This window comes from Kwoniella shandongensis, chromosome 10 (genome assembly GCF_008629635.2).
Source record: "Kwoniella shandongensis chromosome 10, complete sequence".
NCBI classification, from domain to species: domain Eukaryota; kingdom Fungi; phylum Basidiomycota; class Tremellomycetes; order Tremellales; family Cryptococcaceae; genus Kwoniella; species Kwoniella shandongensis.
The window spans coordinates 1,373,485-1,397,571 of NC_089296.1; the positions used below are offsets into that span (position 1 = coordinate 1,373,485).

At 52.7% G+C, this 24,087-nt stretch overlaps 9 protein-coding genes across 9 annotated transcripts; 6 read left to right on the plus strand and 3 right to left on the minus strand.

Moving 5' to 3' along the window:
- Window positions 1-973: 973 nt before the first annotated feature.
- CI109_105887 (uncharacterized protein) lies at window positions 974-3,210 on the plus strand (the record flags this gene model as incomplete). Its single annotated transcript, XM_032006805.1, has 8 exons — window positions 974-1,344; window positions 1,412-1,531; window positions 1,586-1,615; window positions 1,665-1,700; window positions 1,749-1,848; window positions 1,901-2,560; window positions 2,615-2,914; window positions 2,968-3,210. 8 exons carry the CDS (start codon window positions 974-976, stop codon window positions 3,208-3,210), a joined length of 1,860 nt encoding a protein of 619 aa, XP_031858857.1.
- Window positions 3,211-3,291: 81 nt separating this feature from the next.
- On the plus strand, window positions 3,292-4,670 carry CI109_105888 (uncharacterized protein; the record flags this gene model as incomplete). The annotated part of the gene is made up of 3 exons (XM_032006804.2): window positions 3,292-3,342; window positions 3,513-4,541; window positions 4,593-4,670. The coding sequence occupies 3 exons, from the start codon at window positions 3,292-3,294 to the stop codon at window positions 4,668-4,670; spliced, it is 1,158 nt and encodes a 385-aa protein (XP_031858856.2).
- A 284-nt stretch (window positions 4,671-4,954) lies between these two features.
- Window positions 4,955-6,883, plus strand: CI109_105889 (uncharacterized protein; the record flags this gene model as incomplete). Its single annotated transcript, XM_032006803.1, has 3 exons — window positions 4,955-5,396; window positions 5,462-6,420; window positions 6,473-6,883. 3 exons carry the CDS (start codon window positions 4,955-4,957, stop codon window positions 6,881-6,883), a joined length of 1,812 nt encoding a protein of 603 aa, XP_031858855.1.
- A 457-nt stretch (window positions 6,884-7,340) lies between these two features.
- On the plus strand, window positions 7,341-12,631 carry CI109_105890 (uncharacterized protein; the record flags this gene model as incomplete). Its single annotated transcript, XM_065967740.1, has 19 exons — window positions 7,341-7,423; window positions 7,481-7,727; window positions 7,778-8,692; window positions 8,745-8,820; window positions 8,872-9,458; window positions 9,509-9,759; window positions 9,821-10,305; window positions 10,356-10,572; window positions 10,636-10,709; window positions 10,757-10,851; window positions 10,901-11,007; window positions 11,056-11,079; window positions 11,132-11,232; window positions 11,281-11,331; window positions 11,378-11,515; window positions 11,569-11,964; window positions 12,018-12,112; window positions 12,165-12,306; window positions 12,351-12,631. The coding sequence occupies 19 exons, from the start codon at window positions 7,341-7,343 to the stop codon at window positions 12,629-12,631; spliced, it is 4,365 nt and encodes a 1,454-aa protein (XP_065823812.1).
- A 302-nt stretch (window positions 12,632-12,933) lies between these two features.
- CI109_105891 (uncharacterized protein) lies at window positions 12,934-14,277 on the plus strand (the record flags this gene model as incomplete). Its single annotated transcript, XM_065967741.1, has 9 exons — window positions 12,934-13,035; window positions 13,096-13,159; window positions 13,216-13,226; window positions 13,301-13,490; window positions 13,540-13,645; window positions 13,696-13,731; window positions 13,819-13,935; window positions 13,985-14,140; window positions 14,190-14,277. The coding sequence occupies 9 exons, from the start codon at window positions 12,934-12,936 to the stop codon at window positions 14,275-14,277; spliced, it is 870 nt and encodes a 289-aa protein (XP_065823813.1).
- Window positions 14,278-14,361: 84 nt separating this feature from the next.
- CI109_105892 (uncharacterized protein) lies at window positions 14,362-16,008 on the minus strand (the record flags this gene model as incomplete). The annotated part of the gene is made up of 4 exons (XM_065967742.1): window positions 14,362-14,645; window positions 14,689-15,005; window positions 15,399-15,466; window positions 15,592-16,008. 4 exons carry the CDS (start codon window positions 16,006-16,008, stop codon window positions 14,362-14,364), a joined length of 1,086 nt encoding a protein of 361 aa, XP_065823814.1.
- Window positions 16,009-16,310: 302 nt separating this feature from the next.
- Window positions 16,311-18,024, minus strand: CI109_105893 (uncharacterized protein; the record flags this gene model as incomplete). The annotated part of the gene is made up of 7 exons (XM_032006799.1): window positions 16,311-16,365; window positions 16,416-16,584; window positions 16,640-16,783; window positions 16,842-17,025; window positions 17,083-17,588; window positions 17,644-17,827; window positions 17,893-18,024. The coding sequence occupies 7 exons, from the start codon at window positions 18,022-18,024 to the stop codon at window positions 16,311-16,313; spliced, it is 1,374 nt and encodes a 457-aa protein (XP_031858851.1).
- Window positions 18,025-19,148: 1,124 nt separating this feature from the next.
- Window positions 19,149-21,620, minus strand: CI109_105894 (uncharacterized protein; the record flags this gene model as incomplete). Its single annotated transcript, XM_032006798.2, has 7 exons — window positions 19,149-19,211; window positions 19,312-19,618; window positions 19,660-20,166; window positions 20,218-20,555; window positions 20,624-20,821; window positions 20,874-21,369; window positions 21,613-21,620. The coding sequence occupies 7 exons, from the start codon at window positions 21,618-21,620 to the stop codon at window positions 19,149-19,151; spliced, it is 1,917 nt and encodes a 638-aa protein (XP_031858850.2).
- Window positions 21,621-22,228: 608 nt separating this feature from the next.
- CI109_105895 (uncharacterized protein) lies at window positions 22,229-23,999 on the plus strand (the record flags this gene model as incomplete). The annotated part of the gene is made up of 8 exons (XM_065967743.1): window positions 22,229-22,540; window positions 22,597-22,629; window positions 22,678-22,710; window positions 22,767-22,859; window positions 22,921-23,034; window positions 23,086-23,094; window positions 23,142-23,252; window positions 23,295-23,999. 8 exons carry the CDS (start codon window positions 22,229-22,231, stop codon window positions 23,997-23,999), a joined length of 1,410 nt encoding a protein of 469 aa, XP_065823815.1.
- Window positions 24,000-24,087: the final 88 nt, after the last annotated feature.

Genomic DNA, 24,087 nt, shown 5'->3' on the forward strand with positions numbered 1-24,087 from the left:
ACTTTTCCATTGCCGGGGCCATACGCTAATAATGAATATCGCTGTTCAGGAAAGAAAGGAACGGGACAGCCGTTCAAACATTACGAATCGACGGCTTTCACGTCACTTTTTCATCATTGTACAACCCAAAAAAAATTCCTCGATCCACGCAGGAGATCTTATGCATCGCAGCGGATAATGTGGTGGCGAGAAATACGATATGTCAACAACAAAACAACCAGTGAGGGGGATCACTCCGGCGTCAGCTACAAGTACTGTCTGTAAGCTGCCATCCACGTCGCAGATAGCGGATATGATATGATGCTTCGTACGCCATACGGTCAAGACATGTGAGACTGGCTTGGAAACTTTACAGCGGACATGAACCGATCCGATGAACAAGAAATACCAGTCTGTGTTATCACACGATCGATCAGCAGGTGTGGAACAAACTAAGAACCGGAACGCGGGAATCAGGCGCTCATTTTGAGTTTCCTCTCTCTCTGACATCCTGCCTTGACCCGTGCCTTGATGTCGCTCTGTACGTCGGGGAGGTACGATAAAACCGTCCACTAGCCCCTGACGGCGCATCATCATCATCATAACCGTGATGTTGTAGTCGTTGACGATCGGAGAGGGAGGAGAGGTAACTGGCAACTAACCGACAAGGTTGTATGTAATCTTGGTTAGTATTACGAGTTTAGTACAGTCAACCCACCCTTGCACCTGCGAGAGGAAACCAACCAACCAACCATGCGATGCATGTACGACACCTTTTTACCTTTGGCTTGTCGATCTCCATCGGATCGTACAGATATCGCGGGATAACGTATGGATGTATATATACTCTGAATATGTTTTTTATTTGCCAGCGTAATTCTCATCTCAACCTGTATCACCAAACCACTTTTTTTACAGTGAGTGGTCTTAAGCCAAGATTGATCGCAATAGCGTTTGTTCAAGCTGAACTAACCCTCACCTTTCCATCGCAGAGATGAACCACTCGACCACCGGACACCAGTATGTGGACAACAGCGAGAGTACGTTTACCGGCAACGGTGACATCACCAACGGTAACACTCACACTGGCCTGGGCAACCCAAAGGCTGTCCCTAACACCGGCAACAACACCAATAATGTGAACAACTACATCGGCAGTCCTCTCACCGTACCCAACCTTGGCAGTGACCAACAGTATGCTAAGAACCGGGGTTTGCAGCCTGGACAGGCGGAGAAGCAGGAATACCCAATCCACAGTGACATCCCGCTCGTCGACGAGAAGGACTTGTCTTTCGCCGCAATCATGAAGGGAACCGCAGCTACCCCTTTGACCATCTTTGAGAAGAAGGCGGCTTTGATCAATGCGTGAGTGCGAAAAGGGCCAGTCGCAAGAGTCTGTTCGCTTCAATGCTGATACAACTATCCCTCGCAGCGAGATTGACCACTTCGGTTTCGGGAAATACCAGATTTGCATCTGGTTCCTCTGTGGTTTCGGATACTTCCTCGATCTCGCCTGGGCTCAAGGTGTCGGACTTGTCGCTTCTGCCATCTAGTGAGTGCAGTCAATCGCGGCGAAAGTGGTCCATTGCTGACCTTTTGTTTCCAGTCAAGAGATGGGTGTACCAGACAGTAAAACGTAAGTCCTGCTAGTATTCATACGCGAAGCGATGCTGACTCAGTCTCAGCGGTACCATCTTCTCCTGTGCTAATGCTGGTCTTGCGTGAGTTGCCGAAATGTCTGCCTTCAGACACCCGCTGACTTCTCACAGTGTCGGTGCTCTTGGTTTCGGTCTCTTGGTCGATGTTATCGGAAGGAAATGGGCCTTCAACCTTACCTGTCTGATCACCTCTGTCTTTGGTCTTCTCTTGGTGAGTAGCAGTGTTTCATCATCCGGGACCGTTCACTAACGTCGCACGCCAGGCCGCACCCAAGTACAACTACCCCGCTATCTGTGGTATCTACTTCCTCTCTTCTGTCGGTCTCGGTGGTAACATCCCCATCGACGCCACCATCGCCCTCGAGTTCCTCCCCCAGAGACGACGATACCTTGTCGCTCTCCTCTCCATGTGGCAACCTATCGGTGTCGTTGCCGCCTCTGCGATCGCTTTCGGCACCACTGCCAAGTATCGATGTGAGACTGGTCTCCCTTCGTGTCGGGCTGTCGGCGCTGGTGAAGCGTGTTGTACCACTTCCAGCAACATGGGATGGCGATACTGTGTCATCATCCTCGGTTCAGTCACCCTTCTCATCTTCTTCCTCCGATACTTTGTCTTCCCCTTCCACGAATCTCCCAAGTTCCTCCTCAGTCGAGGTAGGGAGGCCGAGGCGATCGAGGTCTTGCACAAGATCGCAAAGTTCAACAAGGCTCCCCCTCCTACCCTTACTCTCGAGCACTTTGCTGAGATCGAGGCTACCTCTTCGCTTTACTCTGGTGGTATCGAGCCCGTCAAGCCTTTGACGACCAAGCAGACCACCAAGCGAGTGTTGAACGGCTTTGTCACCGGTATCAAGAACCTCAAGGGTTTGTTCGGCAACAGATTGCAACTTTTCATTTTCCTTCTTTTGGCTCTTGCGTACATGGTGAGTAACTCATCACCCCTTTTTGGTATACACCCCGCTGACCATTTCCCCCAGGGTGACTACTGGTCTTTCAACTTGGCTGGATCTTTCCTTCCCATCGTTCTTCTTCGAAACAACGTCTCTACCGGTCGAGGCACTGTCACCGAGACCTATAGGCAATACGTCTACATCTACTTGCCCGGTATTCTCGGTGCAATCCTCGCCCTGTTCTCCATTCAACTTCCTCTTATCGGCCGAAAGTGGTCGCTCGTCTTTTCCGCCGCTATGCAGGGACTTGCCATGGCCATGTACACTCAGGTGAACAGTACCGCTGGTTACGTTGGTCTCAACGCTTTGGAGTACATCATGCAGACTGTGAGTAGCTAATGCCCTGTCTGACGGAGCTTGAGCTGACTCGTCTTCTTTAGTATTTCAACGCTGTCCTCTACGCTTCCGCTCCTGAACTCTTCGACACTGCGTACCGAGGAAGTGCCAGTGGTATGTTGTCGTGCTTGGGTCGAATCGCCGGTATCGTCGCTCCCTTCGCCGGACAGCACTACCTCGCTTCCTCTAGCTCTGGTATCCTCTGGCTCGGTGCCGGTGGTATCTGGTTGTCCTCTTTCGTGATGATCTTCCTCCCCGTCGAGATGAGGAACAGGCAGATGTTCTAGGCGTATGTTGGAATGCCAAAGTGAAATTGGGTTCGGTTCGGTTCGGTTCTATCTCTATAATATAACTATATACAAAACAAAATGGGAAGTCAGTTCTCTTCGTCATGCACCGCGTTTGTCGAGCGAGTGTATGTGTGTGCAATGCTGTCAGCGAGCTGGTATCGAGGCGTCAAATCAACGATGCCAGCCAAGTGAACGATAAATGGTGAGATGCGATATAATGTCTCCGGACTTCACCGGGCCGGTCGATGCTGTTGTGTTCGCCCTACCTAAATTCAACACATCGCTTTTGGTATTGACAGGTCATTCACAACACCACACACATCTTCATCATGCCATTGCGTCCCGACTACCCACCCCAGACATCCCTGCTCCCACAAGCAGTCCCTCGTGACTTCACCGACCACACCTATGCGACCAAGCATGGCGTCGCGTTGACACTTCGCATCTGGCCATCTCCGACCGCTTCGCCTTCTACACCGTACTTGCTATGGACTCACGGCGGCGCGTATTGTACCGGCTCGCATTATGCTCCTCCATCATGGGTGATACCTTCTTTCCGTGCGAAGGGGTGGCATGTCATCGGTATTGGGTTCCGCTTAGCCCCGCAAGTATGGATCGAGGACATGGTGGAGGATATCAAGGATGCTTTTGGGTGGTTGAGGGAGAACCTGAGCTCGATCTTGGACAGTCAAGTGGACATTGACCGATATGCCATTGGGGGGGATAGTTCAGGAGGAACGTTGTCAACGTTGGTCGGTGGGATGCTCGACCCCAAACCCAAAGCTGTTCTGGACGTGTATGGACCGGTCAACTTCCTCGCTTCCAACTTCTCCCGACCACCCAATCCGAACCCTTCACCTGGCACGTTCGACTACACAGAAGACGAGCTTGCCACTGCACTGGCTGATCGTGATCCGAGTCATGCGATCCTTGCTGCGCCATTCGAATGGGAATCGAAGAATATATCGGAGAGCGAGATCCAAGCTCGTTGGGCAGTCACGTCGGACGTATTCAGCCTCGCCCCTCGTGTGAAGCTTCAAACAGCCGTCAAAGATTATATCGGTAGACGAGGACCGGCAGTTGGGACAGTACTTCGACTAAACGATCTCAAGACGGAAGAGGAAAAGTTGGAAAGGAGGAAAGAATGGTCACCCCATCATCGAGCGGATGGTAATTACCCTCCAACTGCGTTCCTACATGGATTGGGAGATGCCGCCGTACCACCTGAGCAGAGTAAGGAGTTTGCAAAGAAGCTCAAGGGTCTAGGAGTGGAAGTGTTTGAGAGCTACGAGGAAGATGTGCCGCATGGGTTCGATCAGCTCTACACTGTACGTCAAGCGAGTGTGTGTGAGATGGGGTCATGCTAACATGGACTTTAGGGACCGGAGGTGGATGGGTGGGACAAGTACATTGTGCCGTTGGTCGACTTTGTGGACAAGAAGGCGAGGGCGGAATAGGGGAGTAGGGTAGAGTGATGCCGAACGACTTGTGTTTGGGACGCCCGTTTGCCTTGTCGTTGACCAAGAAGCACAAGCTATTCCTTGTTATCTTAATGCTCTTTCGACGCTGCCCTCATGGGTCGCAATATGCATGCATAGATTCACCGTCGAAATGCAAACACATGATAGAAAGAAGGACGGGGGTGCTGTCGTTTCTGTCGACGTCATTATATAACGTGACTTCCTTCTTAATCTCATGATGAATGACTTGTCTACTCTACGTCTCACTTGTACATCTCGCTATGACTCAGTCCAATGATACTGTCCCTTCTGTGCGACCCAAACGATCACGGCGAGCACTCAAAGCCTCGACATCTGATGCTGCATCCTCAACCGCCTCCACTTCCTCGTCCACCCTCGTCGCATCACCTCCTAATCCTCCTTCAACCTCCAAATCTGCCTTGTCAACACAAACGGAGTCGGTCAAGCTCCTCCCCCATGGACTCCCTCCCGTCTCAGCCACTATCCAGCTCCACTGGACTTACCTCTTCTTTCGTTTCTGCGCCGAGAGACACCGAATGTATGACCGGAAACAAGCTGGAATCCCTCGAGATCAACTGAGTGAAGATGAGACGTTGAGCAAGACTTTCGTCGGCAATATCTTCAGGGAGCTGGATGGGGGGAGTAAGAGAATGTTGGATGAGATCATCAAAGTAGGAGATCAATCGCATGACGAGATATGTTGTGAGTTAGCTTCAGTACGTGTGATAGTTCCTACTTTCACTCAACGTTCCGCTTACACAACGTAGTCCGGATCTTCCTGTTCAGCGGCTTCTATAGCGAAGTGACTTATCGAGCCCTCACGGACGGTCTTGGCCATCCACCATGCTGGAAGACGTTCTCCCTCTCCCAGTACGAGTCAATCTTATACACCAAATCAATCATCAACCGCGAACCCATCTACTACGCCGGTTTCCAGATCGTCCCTCCTACTGTTCACTTTGGTCGACCTCATTACGCTGCTACCCTTCGCTTCGTCGTATCTCTCATGCGGATGGATCTCCCCTCTAGACTCCTGTCTGTGTCATATGCATCCGACGCGAGCTCGTTGCTTCAGACCATCCCGACGATAGGCGGATTCAACGCTCAGAACCTGGTTTCATCACTCAACCAATCCCCGCATCTCTCGTTTCAATATCGCAACTTTGCTTCGTGCGGTCCTGGCTCTCGGCGCTACCTCCAGCGAATCTTTGGAAAAGCAGTGATCAACTCCCCAGCTATGGAGGAAGCGGGCTTGAGATGGCTGTATGCCAATCAATGGAAGTTCTGGAATAGGATCGAGGTAACTCCTCCCCATGCGTGGGAGCTGGGATTGAGACCAGGGATGAGGGTTATGGACATTGAGAACGCTCTATGCTGGTGTCATCGGTATGTCAACGATATCACCAAGCTGGGATATGGTAATCTGGGGCAGGTGCCAGATCCGAGACACGACCAACATGACATGGAGGAGGGTGTACCCCCCGCCTGGTGCGATGAAGAGAACCACGTCAAGAGTGCGAACAGAGTCGCTTGGGAAGGTGACTACGAGGAAGTACAACAAAGAGTCGAGAGTCTAGGAGATGATGTGTATGAGGTGGAGAAGATTGTGGCTAGGAAGGGGAACAAAGAGGATCGAGATGGGTTGTTTAGGGTCAGATGGAAAGGCTGGATGCCAGAGGATGATACGTGGGAGAGGGAATCAGAGTTGCGGAAGGGTGCGGCCGAGGTGAGCGTGGTACACTCAGAGTGACACTGGACGTGCTGACGGTGTGTATTAGGCTCTGGTCGATTGGCTGGACTGGGAGAAGAGGGTCGTGGGTACTATGGCAGAGGTCAAGGCGCAGTTCCCACCTGAAGAAACGGCGGTAAAGGGACAGAAAGGAGTGCAACCTGTCCGCGTTTCGAAGCGGGCCCATTCAACTGTTGCATTAGTTCCACCAAAGCGAGCCAAAAGGCAGACCGCGTCAAACGGTGAAGATAGCGTCGTGAAGACCAAGGACGAATACGCGAATGGGCCAGCTTCGCGATCGGTTTTAGAAGAGACGAAGGACGATAGTCAACCGCCCCTCGAGCATGCTGCCTTATCAAACACAACGACACCAGTAGCCGTCGGGCTTTCGGAAGGGGAGGTCATGGATGAAATGGTCAAAGTAGAAGCGCTAGATGATAACCTAGCGGGAGACCTATGACCGGTGCACCTCGGCGTGATGTTTGAGTCCCACTTACTGTCGGCGATGGACTGTCAGCGATGCACGACGGACACTCGGTCACGGTCATTGCTGGCGGATATTCGGACTTTCGGTCTAGTCCGTGAGGATGACGAGAGGCGGAGTGAGTGAAAGATAGATTCGGTCTTATCTTTCCCTGGACTAGTGACCGCATGGTACATCACGCCTTTTTCGCATGCTATTATTGTTGATAACCATATACTTTGGACGCTTGCGTGATTGTCTTTATGCATCTCTTTATTCGCGGAGCCGGGCTTGAAAGCACGATGAGAGCGGAGCTGAGACCGAAATAGCATCGACTCGATACGGGATATATACAAAGGAAGCCTTATTTGCTCGACATTATGATGTCCCGCTCGACGTCTTAAACAGCCCCTTCCACAACTCAAACCTGGCCGTAGCAAACGCAGTTCTCGACATGTCGGTGTGCGGCAACGACTTCAAGCTCGGTCCAGGAGCGAATTGTCGCGTCCTGGACTTTACTATTCTATTTTCGAACGTGTGAGTGGACACAGACCAGCGGCAAGGGAAAGGAATGTCACTCACTTTTCGACGCAGATTTCTCGTCTTCATACCAGCGCTAGTCTTCTTGTTCTTCGCTGCTGGTCGATTCCAGAAGCTGTTGAAGAAGGATAGCAAGTTACTGCCTTTCAACAAGCAACCACTGAGTGGCAAACTTCTCCTGGTTACGAGGATAGCACTCTCGGCATGTCTCGTCGGATCCAATATTGGATTATGTGCGGTTTGGCAGAAGTCATCTGTATTGGGAGGAGAATGGTCTGGATGGCTCGCTTCGATCTTCGGAGTGGTGGCAGCGGTGAGTGCAATGCCAACGATTTGAGCTAAACTCGACAGGTGACTGTCGCTTCCCTTGTCATGCTCGAGCATTACCGTTGTAATCGTCCTTCTCAACTCCCGGCTTTGTATCCCCTCGTCACATCGCTCTTTATCGCCCAACGTATTCGGACCATCGCACTTCTATCGCTCTCCCCCCTCACGCCTCTCTCTATCACACTTGCATCGACAGTCTTCCTCTTCGTCGCCCTTCAAATCTCCACGCGATCGTCTCTCGTGAACGGCTCCGACCTCCCACCCGCAGCGACTGCCGGTCTCGTCGCTCGATACTTTATCACATGGGTCCTGCCACTCCTCTACCGTGGATATCGCCAGCCGCTGGGTATGGACAATCTCGGTGCAATAGAAGAGTCTCTGTACTCTCTCTCCTTGTGGAAATCCTTTGACCCGTCCTGGATCCACCAGCACTCTCGCTACGTCGATGGGAAGACCAAACAACCGCTCTTCTGGTCTCTCGTCTTTGCCTTCCCCACTCAACTGGCCGCTCCACTACTTCCGTCGCTGATATATTCCGTCGCATCCATGGGTCGACCTCTCATCATCTCACATACGATTACGTTCGTTTCGTCGTACTCCACTGATCATCCGCAACAGCTCGCCGACGGCTGGGGACTTGTCGCCGCCGCCTTTCTCACCTACATCGTCTATACGTTGTCCATTGCGTTGGCTCATGTCGCCACCCAGCGTTCGTCCCTTGCGTTGAGAGGGGCCTTGATGGAAGCGTTGTACAGGAAAAGTTTGGTCATAAGGGTAGAAACGGCCAGGGAGATGGGATCGGCAAAAGCCAGCAACTTGATGAGTGTGGATGTGAGGGCGATTCAGCAGAATGTGGAAAGTATTCATCAAACATGGACGGCGATCATCATGACGGGGTTGGCTTTGTATATCGTGTGGACCCAAATTGGCTTGAGCTTCGTGAGTTGACCGACGTGGATATGAGTTAGTCGAGATCGCTGACACAGAACAGCTCGCGAGTCTTATCGGCGCTGTGGTCTTCTTCGCTGCCCTTCCACTGCTCACAAGAGGGGTCGGCGGTTCCCGTAGTGAGTGTTGGCAAATTTGACGTTTGGGTATCACTGACCTCGTCTGTTCAGCTGCCTGGGCCGTGGCCACCGATCGACGTGTCAAATATATCTCATCCGTACTGCGTCATATCAAAGCTGTAAAGCTGTCCGCTTATGAGCCGCTCATCCAACGTCGTGGTGTAGAATTCCGCAGCAATGAGATCTCAGCACAGTTGGGATGGATCGTCGAGATTCTCAAGGTCTCTATCGCGACCAATTGGCTCGGGAACTTCCTCAACCTCGTCACTGTCATCACCTTCACCGTGGCCTCCTTGTACTCCGCGCAAGGGGGCGGGGCAGTGACAACGGCCAAGATATTCACGATCGTATCGACCATCACCCTGATCTCCGATCCATTGTTGATGCTGGGGCAGAGGCTGGGAGCGATCGTCAGCGCCTGGGCCAGTCTGAAGCGTATAGAAGAGTTCTTGCTCGAAGACGAGAGGGAGCGGGTTGAGGATGTGCAGTTAATTGACGGGAAGGCAGGCGTTCTTGAGCAACGGATTGTAATGAGAGGTGCAAGCTTCGGTGTCAAGGGAAAGATCACTGTCTTGGAGGGACTCGATGTGGAGCTGGTCAAGCCGCGACTCTGGATGATTGCCGGGCGAGTGGGATGTGTGAGTGATCATTTTTGGAGAGGTTAGGTTTCCCGCTCACATATGAACAGGGCAAGAGCACCCTTCTTCAATCGCTTCTTGGTGAGACCGATCTCATCTCCGGTACATCCTCCATCTATATCGGGACCGTCGGCTTCTGCTCTCAGGATCCATGGCTGCGAACCACCAACACGATCAGGGAGAACATCACATTTATGAACCCGTACGAGTCCAAGTGGTACTGGACTGTGATCAAGGCTGTTGGGTTGGACGTGGACCTTACAGTTCTGGGGCAAGGAGATGCTTGTCCGGTTAGCAACTTGTCCGGTGGACAGAAGCAAAGGTGAGCAATCGCGGTTGAGACGTAAGCTGACAATACGCAGAGTCGCACTTGCTCGAGCTGTGTACGGTCGATTCGACACCTATGTTCTCGACGACGTATTTTCAGCCCTCGACGCCGACACCGAGGCGAAAGTATTCGAAGCGTTGTTCGGGACTCGCGGTCTGCTTGTCGATAAATGTGTTGTCCTCGCCACCAACCAGATCTACCGACTAAGTCATGCATCGTACATCACCATCTTGCACGAGGGTAAAGCCATTGAGCAGGGTCAGTACGACGAGTTGAATCGCAGAGATGGACACATGGCCGAGCTGGTTCGAGAGTTTGCAGCGGGCAAAAAGGACAAGGGTAAGACAGATGAAGGCGGTCAACAAGGTCCAGGGGATGCGCTGGCAGAGCCTTCAGAAGAGGCATCATCGGATAGCGGAGAGAAGAGAGAGGAGGAGCAGGAAGGGAGAAAGGGAAGTGTTGCATGGACAACCTATCGACTGTACTTGCACAGTATGGGATATGGTCAAGCCTCAGTCTGTGAGTAGGGCTGTCGACGCACTCGACAAGAGCTTACAATGGTGGGGCAGGGCTCTCGACGGTGATTCTCAACGCCGCCATGGAGACTGGACTTTCCTTGTATCTTCAAGGTTGGACAACATCCCTTCCTGGATCCCCCCGGTCGCGTTACGGCGCGTTTCTGGGAGGATACGCAGGACTACAGATTGGATATCTCGCGACTTTCACTGCGGCGATATACTTTGCGTTCATGATCGCCCATCCACAAGCTAGTAGGCGACTTCATCAGTGGATGCTTTCGGGTCTGCTAGGGTGAGTCAATGCGATACACAGCAGTGCTGACGAGAACAGAACCAAGCTGGATTACTTCGAGTCAAAGAGTCATGGTCAAATGATCAACCGGTTTAACTCTGATCTCAACACGAGTGGGTAGTTGAGTGGCTCTGATTGAAGTTTGCTGACGACCGGTCAGTCGATATGCAACTACCCAACTCGGCTATCAACTTTATGTTCGATGCAACGCAGATCTTAGGTGGTGCGATCCTGATGATCATTGCAGCTCCATACGTGAGTCTTCCAGTGGTAGTCAACGGACATGAGCTGACTTGATTGACAGATGGCCGCGGTATTGGCAGCTACGATTGCTCTCATGGTTGTTCTGCAACGTTTCTATGTCCGTGCGGGCAGAGAACTGAGGCGACTGGATCTGACTTCGAAATCGCCGTGAGTATCATTGACGCACACTTCGAAGTATCACTGACAATACGCAAGGATTTACACCCTGTTCTCTGAAACGTACGTGGGCTCGTCCTTCGTGTGAGTGAACGCTGGCTGACCAGTCATGCAGCATCGACGCAGACGGCCTTCGGACTATCCGAGCGATGAGAGCTCAAGGCATATGTCTAGGCTTGATGACGGAACGAGCGACCGCTTCGCAGTTTCCTGCGTGTGAGTAACTCGAGCAGAGGGATGATCTTTCGCTGACGAAATACACAGGGTTGATCCTGGCGGTGCAAAAGTGGTTGGAGCTTACACTCAACGTCTGTGGTGAGTCCATCACACACTCAATCAATCCCATCTAACGGTCTCCCAGTCACCCTCGTCAACACTCTCCTTGTCCTGATTGCCGTGGTGAACCGACACTCGACCTCGTCCGGTATCTTGGCTGCTGCCTTGACGGCGGGCGCGACCATGACGGCTCAGCTTGGACGATGTGTTGTTTCGTGGACTGGTAGGTGGCTATATGTTTTATCAATACAGGTGGCACTGACATCACTTTCGCAGACGTGGAAATGTGCATCACCTCTGTAGAGAGAGTCCAAGAGTACATCGACCTGCCCGCTCAAGAGACCAACCCCGCCAAACATCTCCTTTCCGCCTCCAAGACCAAGCAGGCCGAGTCCTGGCTGCAATCCGGTGGTATACATATATCCCACGTCACAGCGAGGTATCAACCTCATCTCCCTCCAGCTCTGAACGACGTCACTTTGACGATCAGGCCGGGACAGCGAGTCGGTATTTGTGGCAGGAGCGGGTCAGGAAAGAGCACGCTGTTGGGTGTACTTTGGCGATTGATCGAGTACGAGCAGGGCGAAGGGATGGGCATCTGGGTGGATAACGAGGATATCACAGAGCTGGGGTTGCAAGAGTATCGTGGCGCGATGAGCATCATTCCGCAGGGTGAGTCAAGGGACGAGATGACTGGCAAGCAAAGGCTAATGAACTGTGCGCAGACCCGCTTCTGCTGGAAGTTTCGTTGAGAGAGAATCTCGACCCAGAGGGGCTGCATTCCGACGCCGACATCTGGGAAGCGTTGGACAAGAGTCAGGTGGGTGATGAAGCAGTTGTTCGTGGGAAGTGCCTGCTGACAGTCGGTCTAGCTCAAGAGCCACGTCGAGACGTTCGAAGGGAAACTGGACGAGCTGATCGAAGGCGACGGAGGTAACTTCTCGCGAGGTCAGCGACAACTCCTTGCGTTGGCACGTGCGATTCTCAGACAGCGCAAGATCCTAGCTCTGGATGGTGAGTTAGGAGTCGATTACTGAGCGTTGCTGACTCCCTCGCAGAGGCAACATCTTCTATCGACGTGCGTACTGACGCCGCGATCCAACAAACGATCCGAGAAGCGTTCGACGATTGTACCGTGCTCACCATTGCCCATCGTATCTCTACCATCATTGATTACGACCTTGTCGTGGTCATGGAAGCCGGCAAAGTGGCTGAGATCGGCACGCCGGCGATCTTGTTGGCTAGAGAAGATGGACACTTCAGAAGGCTAGCTCTGGAGAACGGAGCGATTAAGCCAGGTGCACTTGACTTTGGGGACATTGAGCCGGCCACGAGGTAACAGGTAGGAGTTATTTCAGTTTGTACATTTCATAGATGGGTATAATGTGTTTATTCGTCTCGCCTCCTTGGATGCATTGCTGTGTCATCTTGCCAAGAGTCAATCTACGAGTAATCTCGCCGAGAACATCGGATCATGTCGGATGCGATGACACACTTTACGGAACGGATGTCACGTCGGACCTTCCGTCTCGGAAGTTACATCATTCTCTTATCAAAGTTCAGATATCTCGCTGCGACTATAAAGCGAAGGGGTGGTTGAACCTGCGTTGCGGACTCTAATCCCATCACTCACAATCCAACATGTCAGCGAGCAAATCAGCCGGCTCAGGCTCCGAATGGTTTACAAACTTCTTGATGGGCGGTGTCGCCGCGAGTATCTCCAAGACGGTCGCAGCGCCTATTGTGAGTTGCCAAGGATACGGAGGTGACCGACGTGTGTTGATCTTCCCTTCCTGGAGGTAGGAAAGAGTAAAATTGCTCGTTCAGATCAGACCGACTGAGTACAAGGGGATTGTTTCGACGTTTGGTGAGTGCGTCTTGAGACTGGCGAGGCGGTAGCTGCTGACAGTCGATTGTGCACAGGCAAGGTCTATGTGAGTGATGTAAACGGCGATGCTAGGGACCAGATAGAAGACTGACAATGTTGCCATCTCGCTCGAATGTGAAGACGGAAGAAGGCCTCAGGTCGTTCTGGCGAGGGAACGGCACCAATGTGATCCGATACTTCCCAACGCAAGCGCTCAACTTTGCCTTCAAAGACTACTTCAAGACAATCTTTGGTTCGAAGAGGTCAGATGGGTATGCGAGGTTCCTTCTCGGTAATATCGCTTCTGGTGCAGCGGCCGGTGCGACTGGAAGTGAGCCCTTTCTCCACAGGGCAAGTTTCATGCTAATACATATACGCAGGTCTGTTTGTCTATTCGATGGACTATGCGAGGACAAGACTCAGCGTCGACTCGAAGAATGCGGCGAAGGGAGGGCAGAGGCAGTTTAGTGGTATGATCGATGTCTAGTGAGTGCGAAAGAACCTTGACGTAGCGTTGTGCTGATCCAATGTCACAGCAAGCAAACCCTCGCGACGGACGGTGTGACAGGCTTGTACCGAGGTTTCATGCCTTCCGTAGCGGGTATCATTGTCTATCGAGGGTGAGTTTAGCGTCTTTAGTACTCGCTGACATCTCCCAGCACATACTTTGGTCTCTACGACTCGCTCAAACCGCTGCTACCTGATAACTTGAAGGGCAACCCTGGAGCAAACTTTGTGATTGGATATGGATCGACTACTCTAGCAGGTCTCGCCGCGTAAGTCTTTTCCATTGTTCGTAGTTCCCATTCTCACACGCTCAATCAGATACCCGCTCGACACCATCCGACGAAGGATGATGATGACCGTTGGAGGGGGAAGCGAAGGGGTCAGATACGCCGGCACAATCGACGCCTTCAGAAAGGTCATTGCTGCAGAGGGAGCCGGGACGTTGATGCGGGGTGCGGGGGCTAACATTCTTCGGTGAGTATGTTCAGTCAGCTGTCAGGAATACTTGCTAAGCACCATGCAGAGGTGTCGCCGGAGCCGGTGCTTTGACCCTGTACGACTTGTTCCAGGAGGCTGTCTTTGGCAAGGTTTACTCTGCCGGCTCGGGGTAATGAGCTGCTCGTAGGTGCGATATATCTCCAAGTTGTATATTTCCCTCACGATGCAATCGTTATTCTATCACCTACATAGTCCGACTACGCAGCATGACTAAGAGCTTGCCCCTGCATCCACTGTGACATCATCCAGCTGCCTTCTTTCGGTTTGTCCAGGCTCAAAACGTGTCCTGCGCCCTCGATCTCCACGTAGCAAAGGTTTCCTTCGTCTACGTCTCTCCCTGCAATGCATTTGTACATCCCCGCGGGCGTCTCATTACCTCCGGTTGTCCAGTTCAACATGGGAAGCGTGTTGAAGGTAGACTGCCGCTCGTAGTTTGGGAGATTCGCCATGATTTCGCGCACGCCGAGATAGTTGCAGATGACTACGGAGGGGTTAGCATTTCGTTTTGAAGCAGATATACTCACAATCAACCATCCCTTCGTACTTGAGGACGCTGACACCGCTCCTAAGCAATCGCTCAAAGTACACGTCCGTCTGCACATCCCAGTCTCCGGAGAACACATACGCATGCCAGATCCTCGCGGAGTGAGCTTCCCACAGCTTTGATGCGTCGGAAGGCTTATGTATGACGCCGAGCTCAGCTTGCACAGTGGCGTTGTTGTAGTAGGCAATGACGCCTGTCTCGTCGTATGGCTCGGCAGTGCGATAGTCGTAAATGTTCAGTCCGGTCAAGGCGTATGGCAAAGAGGCAACGGTTGAAGCGTATTGACCGGCGGCGGCGCTGGGTGGTCAGCTTTGTCACGTAAAAGAGAACTCACCATGCGATTGGCCCCTCACATTGATCTATCAACTTCTCTCCATCATTCAAGCGATCCCGCGCCCATTTGCAATCTCCTTCCGTTGCGAGGTTCGGGATGCCCCTTTCTTCAGCGCCGCCGCAGGCAAAGTCGACCCATGAACGGTATTGCACTCGTCCGTTTATCCAGCCATTACCAACGGAGATACTCGTGAGGTTCAGGGGAACGTAACTGTCAGTGGATAAAGGTGCAGGCCAGGTATCGTCCCATAGCGATGGCTTGCCGCGGATCTTTGCATTCATATGTTGGATGAATGATCCGTATACTGGCGCGTAGTGTCTAACTCATCAGTCACCGACGGAAAGCCCGTAACTCACCCTCCGTATGAGAGCGAGTTGACAGCCCATGGATTTGAAGCGTACTCCGGAAAGGTCTTGACGAATGTCTGAATAAACTCGTACGTATCTCTCGCCGAATCAAAGACGGTGTCCACCGCTGGGAATTCGGCGTACGAAAAGCCTGCTCCTCTCGGCTAATCGTCAGCTCGTCTCGCCTTTACAATACACTTACATTATCGATCATCAGTATACTGGCATTGTTATTGAAGCTCCACTCTCTCGTTCTCATCTCCCAGCCGCCATGTCCATCCTTTTCCACATAGCACGGACCCGCATACTGCATCCCGGTGAGAGCGGACGATCCAGGTCCACCATTTGACCAAATACCAACCGGATCAGTCTCCGGATGTGATCGAGACGGAAAGAACCAGAAGAATATCGATGAGCCGGGGAGGTACCCAGAATATTGCTGAATATTAGCGAGGTCTTCCACGGCGTGACTCACTGTTGTGTCGTCAGGACAGAGAGTCGGGGAGACAACTTTTGGAGCTCGTGAGAGCGCACGCAGGGGAGTTTGTGGCTGGACACGCGCCGCCGAGCTCGAACAGAGCAGGGCGAGCAGCGAGGTGATCACAGTCGTGAGTCGCATCTGGGTTGGCGGGGACGAATATGAAGGTCTTTTGAGAGAATGTAGATGCATTTGAAGCCCCGCAGGCGCCTAATCACTGACGAACGGCTTTACGTCACGGCCCTCGCGTCGGTCGAATCCGAAAACGCCCTATCCCACATGGGGATGATCACAACTCATGATAACGGCATCGCATTGTACGGCGGACGAGACGTTAACGAGATCAAGAAGGCAAGCATTGCATATCTGATCTGGGAAGCTAGCTATGAAATGTCCTTGCACTGGTTCGTGACGCTTTACATACTCATTGCGATTCACCGCATTCAAGTCGTCTTTGGCTTGGCAACCAGACCGTAATCCTTGAAGTCCAGTGGGTATCTGTGACACAAAGTCAGCAAGAGAAACCACGCAGATCGGCTATCACTCACGTGGGAACAGGAGTGTAGACAGGAATAGGGGTGAAGGTGCCATAAGCGGTCGTGAGAGCCCAGGTAGGGTTGGCAGGAGCAGTCCAGCCAGTCGGGGCGGCTGTCTGAGTGATAATAGACTCGTAACCCGACGTGTACGCCTTTCCCGCGCCGAGACACTCTCCGGTACCTACATGGCGTGTCAGCGTGCCGCTGAAGTCCTTTCTGGCACGATTCCAGCTCACCATAACCGTTCCAACACTTGTTGAGCTCTCCAATGCCCTTGTATATCCTCTCACTGAACATGAAGAACTTGTCGAAGTGGATGTCGCGTGGAGGGGCATAGTCTGAACCTTCTATGACTACGTAGCCTCGAGTGTAGCCATCGACTGGGATGCAAGGTTAGTTGATGCTACTTTCCGGCGACTCGAGTTTGATTTGACTTACCGTTGGAGCCCTTGAAGTCGGAGAAGGTGATATTGCTCAACTGGACACCAGCACCGTCGGCCAAGCCGCTACTCTCCCAGTACTGGTCGATGTGGACAGTGTAGACCGATCTCCAGGTCCTGAATCTTCGTACCATCACGTTCTTCACGTATCCCGCGTCGCTGCCGGCAGGGCTAGGTTTCGTCTGCGGGGGAGTGTCAGCGAACTCAGCGACACTTCTACCATTTGAGTTTCGACCCACCTTGATTACAAATGCGCCAGACTCATAGACGTCAATGTCTTGTATGAGAATGTTCTCGACCGCAGTCCCGCTCTTGAGTGAACCGATGGACAAAGCGCCAGACTGATTGCATCGGATCCTCTCGATCGTTGCGTTCTTCGAGAGGTTCTTGACGCTGACACATTCGTCTCGGTTCGAGACTTGAACATCGTGGACGTGATAGTTGGTCGCGTAAATGTCAATTCCGTCCGATCCTCCGAGACCGACTGCTCGGATGGTGACGTTGGCGATCTCGACGTTGAGTCCGTTGTCGACTACCAAGTGGAATGCTGGCGAATCGACGAGCAAGACGTTGTGGAAGCTAAAGTCGGAGCTGTCCGTGAAGCGGACCATTCGGGGACCACCTTGGATTCCGTTGGCGATACGCCAGAGGTAGCCCTGGCCATTGATCGCGCCTTTACCGTTGCTGGAGTAGAATTCGAAATCGCTGACGTCGATGAATTGGATGAAGTTTTGGTCAAAGTCACCTGCAGAACCTAGGATCAGCGAGTTCCCGAGTGTGATATGGCCGTGACAACTCACCAGTGGCATGGGCCACGATCAGACCATCCAGACGGAATGCCCAGTTGGCACCGTGTTTGATTTGAACGGAATTCTTCAGAGCGTATGTGCCGGGTGGGACGTATAGGATGGAACCCGTGTTCACGGCGACACAGTTTTTGTATGTTGCGGTTATCGCGGCGGAGATGTCAGTAGAGTTATCCGCCTAGGTACGACAGCTTGTCAGTGGATAGCTCACACAGAAGCAAGCGCAAGTCAGACTGAACTCACGACACCGCCATAGTCCAACACGTTACAGAGGGTCTTTCTCGATGAGAGGGGAGTGATAGGGCCGGTATGACCTGAATACTGAGCCGTGACTTGACCGATGAGCAGTAGAGCAGACAAGAGTGTGACCAGCATGCCGGGTGCAGAAGAGAACCGCTTCATAGAGAGGCTTGGGTCGAAAGAGTGTGGTTGTCGAAAGGAATGTGTTAAGTTGGATGCGCGGAAGAAGTTGATGTGATTCCATCTTGCTGTGTCATATATACCCATCTGGATGTCCAAGCACCGACACATCCCTTTCAAAACATCAACATCTCCATCATGAAACCAGGAACAGTCGTCAAGGAAACGCCCCTTCAACTTTGTCAACGCCACGACTGCGGACATTCCGACCCGGTCCGGTTCCTGTCGTGCCCCGTTTACGAGCGTGTCACCCGATGACTATCTTCGGCAGCGTGGTCGTGCCTTCCGACAGCGTGTAGACAAGGGGAGGGGAGAGCGTTCGGACACAAATATACGAGCGAGGGACACGCCGAAAGGGACGGCCATACGTCCGTTCATCCGAAGGGGTATTACTGACTTCAAGCGTGCACGTCTAGGGTCCGTCAGGGGTGGGATTCGCATATGTCCGCCATGGCGCACAAAGGAACGACCGATCATCCTATCAACATCGTGTTCGCTGTATCTCTTACACCGCGGATGGCCGGTACGTTTATACGACGAGACGCGCCCAAATCATAGCAAGCGGCGAAGCGATATTTTGACATGCGCCCTGCACTATTCCGGGCCTGCCAAGCGGTTGTATCACGTCAAAATTACGCCTTGCAGGTACTTCGGCGGTCGGTATTCCGTGCATCACCCATAAAGACAGTAGCGAGCGGATAATAGGTGCATAATTTATTGATTGAGAGTCCGTATTTATGTGCAGTTTGATACGATACGATGTAACGGTGATGCAATACAAAGAAGTCCGATACCGACAGAAGTAATAGAGAAATGACTTATGAAGCAAACCAAATCAAATAAACCCGCTCACGTAGCCTTCGGTCCGCCCCTCCCCTCATGATACCTGCAACGCCGATGCAGCAGTCTACGCACAAGTATGGCCACAGCATGCAGCTCTCCGTTATCCCCGAACCGGTGCAAGCAGTCCGGACAGGGATAACGGGTCTTCCGTGTGCCCCATCCAAGCGAATCAGACGCCAACCGCCACCAACCTCCGCCGCTACGCATCTCTCTCGCCTTGCTCCCTGGCTGTAGCGTCACCAGCTCCGACTCTCCCTCAGCCAGTCGACCTGCCACCATCTCCAAGGGAACGTCGCAGCCTCCGTGGTCACACGTGTAGCCTGCTTCTCTCAAAGCTCGATCCCACGATCGCACCGTCGCTGCGTATGGGTCTTTTTGGTTCACCGGGTGAAAACACACAGTGGCCGTGACAAAGAGAGAAGACGATAAAGCGATCAATTCTTCGACTAATTCCTTCGTAGCGGCGTAAGAGGGTGATGCGGTGTGATCGAACACAATGTGGCGATAGACGAGGAATAGCTTGGAAGCGGCAATGAGGGAGTAGACGCTTGGAGAGGAGGACATGATTGCTGCGTTGGTCATCAGAAGGATTTCGTCGAGATGATCTTGAACGACAGCAAGGGTTTGTGAGTCGACGATACCCGCGGCCTGCGCCATCATCACTCTGAAAATGAGGATGTTATCCGTACTCAAAAGAGGAGAGAAGCTGGAGAGCGTCAGCGAGGTCGTGTGTTACTGATTACTCACCTTCTTTCACCAGGCAAACCGCTTCGTCCCTCGATACCAGCTAATCTCCTCGACAAACGGAACAGTTTCTTCCTCTCCTCGAAAGTGCCGAACTCGTCGAGCGTCTCTGCGACTGCTTCGGAACCACCTTTTTGAATAGCGTCGAGGTCGTAAACGGCGGCCAAGTCATGATGGGCGACGACGGTGTCATCGGTTGAGCTTGAAGGATCCATGAGCGCGTATACACTGTTGAGCACGGCGTCTGCAGCACCCTCTTGAGCAGTAGTAGTGCCAAAAGTCTTGCGAACAGAGTCGGAAAGCGGGGGAGAATCGATTGGGCGCGCTGATGGCAGCACCAGATTGTCGATTCGACGTTGTACCGGTCCGAGTCTCGAGGCTTCCCATTCGAGCACCATCTCAGATGCGATACCGTTCTGGAAGTGACTAGCGAGGGTCCCACCAGCCACTCTAAAGAGTCGCGACGTTGTAAGGGAAACTGGAACACCTTTGGACCAGTAGAGCGCGGACCTGCAGCGGATTCAGCGGATGACATCAGAGCAGCATGTGGAAAGAACTCACCGTAGGGTACCAATGGCTTGTTTGCCGTCCGTGGGGCTTCGTAGAAGGTCGGTAGCATCTACGACCAGTCGAAGCGCCCGTCGAACGTTCTCATCACCCTCGCCCAACGTTTTACTTCCATACTCCTTCCCCAGCTCCTTCCAGTCCGAGTAGCTTTGGTCCTCGTCCTCTTCATCATCGTCATCCTCCTCATCCACCTGGTAATTCTGCCAGTCTGCCCACAGTCGACCAAAGTATTCGGCCAGGATAGCCTCGCTGGCCCGGAGAGACGAAGATCCGGAAGGGAGCGTGAACAGAGGGTCAGAGAAGGTTTGTTTCGGAGCGGGAAACGTCTGATTCTGCGAGTTGGTCAGCGGGTGCCAGCGTTGCGGGGCATGCGGAGCGGGTTTAGCATCACAGGACTCACCGATACCTTCTCCTTCAACTCTAACGCCCTCTCCACCTTCCCAACGTATCGACTCCAGCCCGAGTAGAAACCCTCCCACTCCTCCAACTTGCTACCTGCTGAAGCCCTACCCTGTTTCTTTGCCTCTCGTAGGTTCGTCATGAAGTTTTCAACCGAGCTCTGACAGTAATGTAAGTCTGGAACTAAGTACTGGAGCAACTGTGAAAGGATCAGCGGGGTTGCACCTGAGTATCATCGACCGAAGACTCACCACAAGTGGCATTTGGCCAATTTTACTCTCCAGAACTCTTGTCAGAGTGATTCTTGCCGCGCTCGTTGCAGTGGGGGAGTACCGGGTGGTGTGGGTGGAGAGCTTTGGTGAGGGAGGCATTGTGTGAGTGGTCAGATGAGGGTAGTAGGTCGAGACGAAGAATAGGTCCGTGCGCGAACGGATGATGGCGGATTGATCGTGAGGTTGGGCGGATTCCGCGGACGCCAAGTTACTGATGGGAGAGGATGGGATCAGATGTGAGTGTGGGAGGATGGATGGGAAGCTGGGAAGGTGATTGAGCCGAAAAGAGGGTCGGAAGTGACAAGTGGTCCGTGCGCGACCGGTGAATGAAGTCGCGAGGGGTGAGAGTGGATGAGTGAGGTGGGTGATGGAGTTGTTGACTTGGCGAGATGGCGAGGTGGTGAGTAGGTGAGCTGGTGAGATGGTGAGCTGGTAAGTTGATTTGAGTGCTTGAGCAGACGAACAGGAGGCGAGGCTGATCAATCAATGTTGAGTCAAAAATTGATGAAGGGAGGGATGGTTGAGACGAAGCGAGAAGCGATCTGTAGCGAGGTGTGCCGGTTTGAGGCGTTTCTCGATGAAAATGGGAGCTACAAGGATGCAGGAAGTGCCCAGAAGAAGCTAAGATGCTCACTGAATGCTTTGATGGAGAAATGAGAGAAAGACAAAGAGACAAAGAGTTCTTTGCGCCCTTGTGAGCCCTTGTAAGAACTCTCACCGTTGCATGCCACATTCCTCTAAGTATAAATTTCCCCGTGGGGTAACGCGACTGCTATTGTACGGAGGTCAAGGTGATCAACCCAAGTCGTTTGCCGCTTCTCTTCGTCTCTTCGTCTCTTCTTCTTCTCCTCTCTTCAGCTTTTTATAATTCATCGTCTGTATCCGTAGCAGAAGGTCTACCTTCTCGCTGAGCGGTTCAGACGCACGGGCATTTGATACGTTATTCTTTCGTTTCGAGTTCGTTTGATTCGGTAGTTAGTAATCCTTCCCAAGCGGAAGGCGTATGGACATTTCATTCAGTTCTATAATAGTATACCCATTCCTATACTTCTCCTAGGGTCGTTCAAAGCTCCTCCTATCTCTCACTCACCTTCTCTTCCGTATCTACCTCTTTTCTCGCTCTAACCACTCCATTTTTCAATTTTGCCACCCATACTCGGTTAGTTCCCACGCTCCTTACCCAGAGTAGGTTCAGGAGGACTCCCTCGACAGCTTCGACAGCATCACCGCTCTACACCGAGCTTCTCATCTTTCGTCCCGCCCCGACCGCACCTGCTCCGGCTTCGACTCACCGGTATCGCCTCGCTCCTATACCATTCCCGCCGTCACACCTCATGCCGCCTCCTACCGTGCCCCTTCGTAACCTACTCCCCGTCGAGCCGGTCAGAAAACCGCCCAAGCTTACCCGACTGCAGCAAGCAGCGGCTCAGTACAATTGGGTACCTCCGGTGTCAGAGGAGAACCACTTGAAGTTTGTCCGTTCTTGCTCCCAAGAGACGCAAGACGAAAGGTGGAGCAGGGGCAAGACAAATATTCGAGGGATGGGTGGTGTGACAACGGCGGAATGGGAGAAGATGGTGGCGGAGCGGAGGAAGAAGAACGAGCGACGTCTTGCGAAGCAGGCGGGAGCTGAGTCGGAAGAAGAGGTGAGTGGTCTGCAAAAAAGTGTTAGCTGATAGCGCGGTGGGACGAAGATGTTGAGGAAGTGGAGGATGTGGATATGATCGTGCCAGAGGTGAGTGAACGCTGCGAGATGTTAGCTGATGGTTAGCCTGAACCGCAGAGGTTGAATAAGGGGAAGGGAAAGGCAGTGATGGTGAGTAACCGGCTGCGATGTTAGCTGATGCATAGGGTGTGTCCGACGAGGAGAAGAGGCGAGAAGCGTTGAAGAAGAAGCAAGATGAGAAGAAACGAAGAGATGAGGATAGGTTGGATAGAGAAAGGGAGGATAGATTGAGAGAGAGGGTGAGTTATATGGTGTACCCGCGCTGACAGACAGACAATTCCCGCCGCGGGTTCATCGAAGACCGCTTTCAAAGGCGGTGCTGCTCCCGCTGCGACTCCCGCTCGACCTGCACCCGTCGCTTCTCCTGCTCCTCCCCAGGCATCGACGTCGTCAAGACCGATTGCAACCAACAACGTGAGTGACACCTTGTAAATCGAGCTGACTCGAGCTCAGCGGGTCGAAAAGGGTCCAGAGGTGAGTAACTGTTGCTGTGTGTGAATAACCGCTAATCTCCCGCGCAGGCAATCCCATCCACTTCGAATGTCAGTGGAAACTCGTTCAAGACAGGGGAACTCTCCGATGAAAGACTGGAGGAGGTGATGATTGCGGCAAAGCACAAGGATATGCCCGAGGTGAGTAATGGCCTTGATGAGCCCCGCTGATACGATCGGCAGTCAATACGCGCACTCCATCTCAGAGACTACACGTGGTTGCTCATGAGGTCAATCTCGAGTGTCAAGGTCAGCATGGATGAGCGAGCCTTGGAAAGGCAGCGTGCGGCTGATAAGGTCGCGGATCTGAGGAGCAAGATCGTGAGTAAAGGTACCTGGGGCATCGCTGACAGTCAGACGGAACTCTCCGGATCTTTGTCGAGCCTCCACGACCGCTTCGAGGACCTCTCAAAGTCTCACGACTCGACCGCCACGAAGGAGTATGTCGACGACGGCAAGAAGGAAGTCCTAGGCAAGGTCACGGCCGTCGATAATCAGATGAAGTCCCTGCTTGACAGAATGAAGTCAGCGGAGGATAAGATGGAGCTGTTACAGGAGAGAACGAAGCTGTTGGAGGACGATACGAAGGCTGCGAGAGACAAGATGAAGGTCCTCGGTGATAAGCAGAAGCTGTTGGAAGACAAGATGAAGGGTGTGGACAATAAGATGGAGTCAGTTGGAGACAGAGTGAAGGCTGTAGAGGATAAGGTGGACCAGGCGGGTACGGAGAGCAACGCGGCGTTTAGGGGAGTGAGCGATCGAATGGACGATGTGGAAAGGAAGGTGAAGGAGAGCCACGACGTGGTCATGGAGAATATGAAGAAGGGCTTGAAGTCAGTTGCGAGGAAGATGGAGGGCGCGACTGCGACGATGACCTTTGGGGGTTAGGGGGTTAGGGGGTTAGGGGTTAGGGGGTTAGGGGTTAGGGGTTAGGGGTTAGGGGGTTAGGGGGTTAGGGGGGGGTTAGGGGTTAGGG